Consider the following 7339-nt stretch of genomic DNA (forward strand, 5'->3'; position numbering starts at 1 on the left):
AGTAAGCTAAAGACTCATACGGTATTAATACTTCTGGACCCCAGAACACTGGTAGTTCTTTTTATAGAAAAAATGCTCTAAATGTAGAAAGAAACTGTATGTGCAAAGACCGTATTGTTTCTAACAAAATCAAGAAATTGGAAACATAGTAAACATCTAAAAGGAGCAGAACTGAACAGACAGGAAGCATCCACTGGAAGATGAGTGCAGGGCCATTAAGCAGGAGTGATGGAAACTGCGTGAGAAAGGCAGGGGGGCGCCAGGGACACCGTACTGACTGCATCATCAAAACACATGTGAAGATACCAGACGTTGTCATTCCATTCCTGTGACAGGACAGTGCGAAGTCCCAGAGATGGCCTCCACACGTTCTGTCATAATCACAGTTCCGTAATGGGAGGGGTGAAGCCCTGGGTCGCGGCCTGCTGGGGAAAGGCCACAGGAACTCCTAAGACAACCTCCTGTCTTATGAATCCACAGAGGGAGACAACAGGAGCCAGAGAGCCCCCGCGCAGGAGCAGAAGCAGCACACCCTGACAGGGCCCTCCCCTGGCCCGCTGGCTCCCCGGAGTGGATGGCCCTCTCCACACAGGTAGGATCCAGCCAGGGTTTTGTAAACAGCTCAGTTCTTGTTTTGCCACTGTCCTCATAGGCAGTCACATCATATGCAGTATCCATTCTCCCCTCTGCCATACTGACAGAGCACCGATCACTCACAGGAGGTGGCAGCGATCCCAGAGGAGACGCATTTCTCACACTTCCTTGTGGACAGGGAAGACCAAGTGAGTAAGTTCAGGCCAATAAGAAGCAAAAGCTGGTAAGAGTATGGCTTCTAGGAAAGCACCTTATAAGGTTAGGACTTGAGTCGTAGACTCCCCTTGCCCTTAACCCCTTCTTCTCTCCTGGAATGCAGATGTGATGACTGGAGCTGCAGTATCCAACTTGTGATCATGAGGCTTCCTTATCGTGGGAGCCATATGCTAAAGATACTAGAGCCCAGAGATCTCTAATGACACCAGAGAACTGCCGTACCAGCACTGGCCTCCCTACTACTGCTATCAAAGAAAAATAAAACCCCTAACTTGTTTAAATGACTGTTTTTTACACTTTTATTACTTACTGCCAAACAATTCACCATCTGTGAAGAATTTACACTAAAAGCTATGTATTTCCACTTAAGGGAACGTTTATATTATAATTAGGTTCTCCTGGTTCCTGAATCGAATTCAGTTAAGGGCAATATCCTCAAAGGTTCTGAGAAACATAATCATAAATCCATTTCTTCCTCAATCCTCCATTTCTTCTACACTTCCTGCCGGTAGCTGTTCCTTTAGGAGATCCAATTTATTTATTTATGTATTTTTAAATGTGGAACACTCCACAAATTTGCATGTCATCCTTGTGCAGGAGCCATGCTAATCTTCTCTGTATCATTCCCACATTGGTGTGTGTGCTCCCAAAGTGAACACAGATCAATTTATTTATTTTTTTTTTTAAAGATTTTATTTATTTATTTGACAGAGAGAGAGACAGCAAGAGCAGGAACACAAGCAGGGGGAGTGGGAGAGGGAGAAGCAGGCTTCCCTCTGAGCAGGGAGCCCGATGTGGGACTCGATCCCAGGACCCTGGGATCATGACCTGAGCCGAAGGCAGACGCTTAACGACTGAGCCACCCAGGTGCCCAAACACAGATCAATTTAAATAAAACTTTCCCAAACCATTATGTATAACAAGACCTAAAGTGTAAGTATTGAGTTTTTATTTTTTTAAATACTAAAGCATATGATTAAAATATCATAGGAATGCAAGCAACATAAACATTTTTGTTCATAACAATGGTAAAGTATCATCTGGTATTAATTCAGAAATGAATAATTAATCAGGACCATAAAAATCAATCCATATTTCTGGATAACGATAGCAAAATGAACACATGTACCTAATATTGCTCCACTCCCATATGCCTCTATAACAGCAATAAAGAAACCTTTTTAAAAATATAAATCCTCGGGGCACCTGGGTGGCTCAGTCGTTAAGCTTCTGCCTTCGGCTCAGGTCATGATCCCAGGGTCCTGGGATCGAGTCCCACATCGGGCTCCCTGCTTGGCAGGAAGCCTACTTCTCCCTCTCCCACTCCCCCTGCTTGTGTTCCTGCTCTCGCTATCTCTCTCTCTGTCAAATAAATAAATAAAATCTTTTAAAAAAAAAAAAGTAAAAAAATATAAATCCTCAAGGAAGGAGAGTGGGAGAGGAGAGGACAGTATACTGGAATCGGGGAAGCACGGGGCCGGTGGGAACTGACTTAGTGAGCCCGAGGATGTCCAGCTCTGCCCAGGCTGGTGGCTACAGCATTGCACAGAGCGGGTCTACATCATTCACAAGTCAGGACATACCACGTGCGACAGTTAATTTTATGTGCCAACTTGACCTGTCTAAGGGATGCCCAGAGAACTGGTTAAACATTATTTCTGGGTGTGTTGTGAGGCTGTTTCTGGAGGAGATTAGCATTCAGTAGACTGAGTAAAGAGATCTGTTCTCACCAATGTGCGTGGGACCAGAATAGAACAAAAAGGCAGAGGATGGGAGATTCTCTCTCTCTCTCTCTCTCTCTCCCCCCACCCCACCTTGGGCTGGGATGTCCATCCTCCCTGGTCTTGGACACTGGAGCTCCTCATTCTCGGGCCTTCTTGAGCAGCATGCGCTGCTTGCTCATTCTTGCTTGATTCATATTCAAAAAATTTGCAAATCTCTTCTGAAGTTATAACTCAATTTCTACTCAAGAGCACTGCAATTCTTTAAAATACATGATTCTATTTTGAACACTGGGCAACTCAGTACTGAAAGGAGTACAATTCCCATTTGCTATCTGCTCAATCCACATGACCAATATGACTGGAGTCTCTGAAACTTCTTGAAAGATATGAGCTGTAATGAGCTCATCCTCACCCTGGTATGTTCAGATGTCTGCTCACAAAGTCAGAAAGAACAATTTTGTGAGCTACCGAGGGACCTATAATTTAGACCTCTGAGACTCTAACACCAAGAAGCTCTTATCTGATGTAGCAGTTCAGTAAATGTCTTCAATTAACTTCTCTGACTTGGCCATAAATCTCTATACTTGTTTTATTCCCCTTTAACTGTTCCATTAACTGATGATTAAGGGTATAAACCTGAAAGAAATTTACCATTCTCACCACTTCCTCGAGCACCTCCTGCAATGAATGGACTTGCAGGATTCAAAGCACAATGTGTTTTAATTCTTTCATTAAATTCTTTCATCTGAACATTCATTACAGATACTCCTTTCTGGCCAATGGACTTCAGCTTTTCCATATTCAAACACCTCTGATTCCTTCCTGGCAAGTGGTTTTGCCTTACTGGCCTATATGTGCCAGCTAAATCAGATAAAAATTTCTTTCATCAGGAAAAACTTCCTGTGTGGCCATGTCCTGGTGGCCCCCTGTGTGTGGAGAGAAGGGGAGAACGCCGGGCCCAGCAAGCTGGAGAAGACAGAAGGAAGCAGCTGGGCATGGTGCCTGCTCCTAAAATCCTATCCAACAGGTAGTTATGTGATGTGCTAAAGGAGGAAAAAAGCCAAGTGTGACAGGTGGGAGCCTGTGATTTGTTTTGGCTATAAAGACACACTGTCAGTTTCCTGGCTCTGTATCTTACCTAAACCACGGTAGATACACAGCGTAGAAAATATACAGTGGCCTGTAAAACACAGGACCCATCCTTGGCAATTCCCAGTTGTGAAGACACAGCCAGAAAGATCAGAGCACTTTCAAGGACTTGCTTTAATAGACATTAAATATATAGATTCCACTACCATAATAGTCTTATAGTTAACATATTTTAAGTCAGATAATTCTAAAGAACACTCCATATTTAACATTAGAAAGAATTATATAATTGGATCTGGGACCATTTGACAATATACTTGTGTGGAAAAAATCCAAAGCTAAATTATGTACGTTTTAATATGCAGCTTATGTTACATGCAATTGCTCTCTATAAAGCAAGTGTTGTGAACATGTAATTAATTTTAACTTAAAAAGAACATTTCATGGAAGGAAACACATAATGTTGAGTAGAACAACTAGAACAGATTCCATAACCAAGAGACATTTCTCCTCATATCTTTGTAATGTTTTATTTTACCTGAACAAGATCAATTAAGTACCATAATCAGGGCCCATAACTCAGCTCAATTTTATTTTATAATAAGATTTAAACCCTGGGGTGCCTGGCTGGCTCAGTTGGAAGAGCATGAGACTTGATCTCGGGGGTCATGAGTTCAAGCCCCATGTTGGGTGTAGAGATTACTTAAAAATAAACAATAAACTAAAAAAAAAAAAAAAAAAAAGATTTAAACCCTGGCAAAATAATCTTTTGACTCGGTTTCCTCTGCTATAAAGCAAAAATCATGGTCATCAAGTTACTTCAGGAGGACATCAAAGTACACAGATGGTTTCCTACCCAGATGCATTCCTCCCTCCATCTTCCTTACACAGGGAGGCCTGTTTAGGTACTTACCGTCCTGGGGCCAGGTGATCAGAGACAGTCCCCCACCCAGCCCCAGGGAAGAAATGTGATTAGTCTACTGTTATTCCATTCCCCTTGCTAGCGACCAGGCCAGGCAGGAACAGATGGACACATCTGCTGGGAACTTCATTCTTACAAAACGCTTCTACCTCTGAAAGTGTATAAACCGAAAGGTGGTACAGGGGCTTGGGCGGCCACCCCGGGACCTGCAGGGAATCAACACAAGAGGCCACGCTAGAGCCCAAGGGTAACCAGCCCTGGAACCGCCCAGCTCTGGCCTTCCTCTTCTGAGAGATAACGAGCCCCTTTTGATTTTGGACATTTCTGTTGAATTTTCTGTTATTTGCCAAAAAAAAGCACCCCAATTCATACAAACAAATTTAACAAGAATTAAAAACTCTCCAGAGGAGAATATCTTGAGTTTAAAATCTAAGTAATCTGGAAAAAAAAAAAAATCTACGTAATTTGGAATTCTGAAGGATATAATCCCCTTAGTTCCAGTTACTCACCATTAAAAAGTAATGATCCTCAGGTTCAGCTCGAAGATACTTAAAAATCACTTGTTCCATGAACCTTTCCATAAGATCCCAGTCTTCGATTATTCCATGTCTTATTGGCCACTATGGCAAGAGAAACCAAAATACGTCAAGCTTCAGTTCACAGCAGTAAGACTAAGAGCCCCACAACGCCGGCCCAGGACAGACTGGGTTAGTGGAGAGTCCGGCCTTCTGCACGGGGACTGACGCGAATTCACGGAAAGAAACAACAGGCACTTTAGCAGAGAGATTAAGCTACACTACTGTTTATATTCTACTGCACCCACTTCGAAGTACGGAGAACCATCCTAACAATGGGTAACAGATGGAAAAGTGCAGACAATCCATGATACCATTCAATCTGGAGGGTTTTTTTTTCCTAGAACAAATGTCTACTTAATTTTAGTCCTTTTTTTCATTAATCCATCTGTAACTTCCCGTACCTGACGGGTTAATCAGTCAACCTGCAACTGCACAGAAGCAGATCATGCTCTTGCATGTAACCCACAGCTGCCATGTCAGGTGTGCCTTCCAGAGTTTTGTAAATTCATTTCACTCCCCGCATCAGAAATACCCCACTCAAAAACAGCAAACCTTCTTTTTAAACATAAGAATAAAAATAGACCCCTAACACGTAAGTACAATTTCCAGATAATCTGCCATTTTGTGTTATGCATTCTACTGCTCCGTTCTTGGCTACACACTTAAAGAAGCAAATTCCTCAGGAGCTCACCTTCGTGGCATACGTGGGCTTATCTATGGCCTCATCCCCTATGAAAAAGTCCAGGTCATCGACTCCCCTCAACACCCTCCTTTGGGCTTGATCAACTACCTTTGCCGACTCTCTGATGGCAATACCTTAAAAAAAAACAAAAACAAAAACAAAGATTTCCATCACTATTCACATTTATTTGAATGATCAAGAAAGGACACTATAATCCCCATCTTTGTACAAGTACATTTTCAGTGTTAGGGTTTTATCGGGGGTGGAGGTGTTCACAGAAAACGCACTATCAATGAGTACATAAAATACAGAAACAAGTTTTCTGTCACAGCGTTCTTTTCAGAATGGCACAAAGGAACTTCGCTGATCTGCTGCTAATCGGACAGAAGTGACATCACTAAATCTCTCAATTTCATCTGGAAAAATCCCTCGAGATAGTAAATGAAATGCCCATGGAGTACAGTATATATCAATAGGTTCCAAATTTTAAAATACAATACAGAAGTAGACAAAGTTAAAAATATGATACAAAAGAGTAAACTGAAAAATAATACCTATACACTCTTAAGTCATTTCACTAAAACTCTGCATCAGATTTAAAATATTTATTTTTAATCTTATCATAGGAAAATAACTGACTTCATTAAAAGGAAAAATAAAGAGATTGCTGGCTAATATCCATCATGAAAAGGTAAGTACAATAATCAAATAGCTGTATTATCTAAAAGTATCAATGGCTTTATGATACATTATTTCCTTAAGAGGTTAACCTTGGTATTTGGGAGTATACTTAGTAGTAAATAATCAAATAGGACTTCACTCCAGAATTTAACATCTAATGAAATGTGGAAGCTTCACAAAGATTCAATTTCCCACTTAAATTTCTAAGCCTTGATCACCCTCTGAGCTCCCATTAATTCATCTTCATCAAATTTATTCCAAAACAAATTAGTAAACATATACAATTGTTTTTAAAGTAGATTATGTGAAATCCCCAATTTACTACAAATGAAGAATCGTAACAAAGCTTCACAAGTGACTGAATCCTTCCTCTCAGAAAGGCGTCTCTTGCAGTAACAGGTGGAAGAGGTGAAAAGGGAAAGTTCCAGGACAGAAACCACTCTGCCCACCTCCTTTCCTCACTCCAACTCACTGCCACATTTAGACTCAAAGCTTTTGAGTTATAAAAGGTGGCACAAATCTAAGGGACAGGATTTCTGCTGGACTGAAGAAGCAGGTGTGGTGTGGAAATGCTGGGGACAGAGCCTAGCGAGAGTGTCCAAGTCGGAGGCAGTGAGCATGTCCAGAGCCCTGAGGCTGGTGACAGGGCAAAGAAGTCTGGTGGGCCCTAACTGGCTGAGGCGATCTGTAGAAACAAATAAAACCACCTTTGAAAACTGACCACGCCACACACGGACAGACACACTGCATCACCCGATGCGCACGTTCTGTACTGCGAAGGGCCCCCGGCAAGATGGCTCGCGGCAGATCTCCCGGTCCTCACATGGTGTACCAGTACAAGGGACAGATTCTA

General features: G+C 42.0%; 1 protein-coding gene and 1 non-coding gene across 9 annotated transcripts in view; both read right to left on the minus strand.

The window, feature by feature from the left end:
• Positions 1–7339, minus strand: part of ACTR3B (actin related protein 3B) — a 72769-nt gene that overhangs the window by 49944 nt on the left and 15486 nt on the right. For 3 of the 8 annotated variants that reach the window (XM_081799794.1, XM_081799789.1, XM_081799788.1), the window contains exons 1-2: positions 5815–5933; positions 5055–5165 (exon numbers count right to left, since the gene is read on the minus strand). In XM_081799794.1, coding sequence (XP_081655920.1) covers positions 5055–5126 — 72 coding nt within the window. In that variant the 5' untranslated portion in view covers positions 5127–5165; positions 5815–5933. Of the gene's footprint in view, positions 1–4536; positions 4752–5054; positions 5168–5814; positions 5940–7339 lie in introns of those variants that run through there. The other 5 variants (XM_081799793.1, XM_081799790.1, XM_081799796.1 and 2 more) reach the window with 4 other exon arrangements.
• Positions 1363–1469, minus strand: LOC115944994 (U6 spliceosomal RNA). Its single transcript, XR_004079477.1, has one exon. It is a non-coding gene; the product is annotated as a U6 spliceosomal RNA (small nuclear RNA).

The sequence above is a fragment of the Leptonychotes weddellii genome, chromosome 12 (assembly GCF_054177405.1).
Source record: "Leptonychotes weddellii isolate Sample4059 chromosome 12, ASM5417740v2, whole genome shotgun sequence".
NCBI classification, from domain to species: Eukaryota; Metazoa; Chordata; class Mammalia; order Carnivora; family Phocidae; genus Leptonychotes; species Leptonychotes weddellii.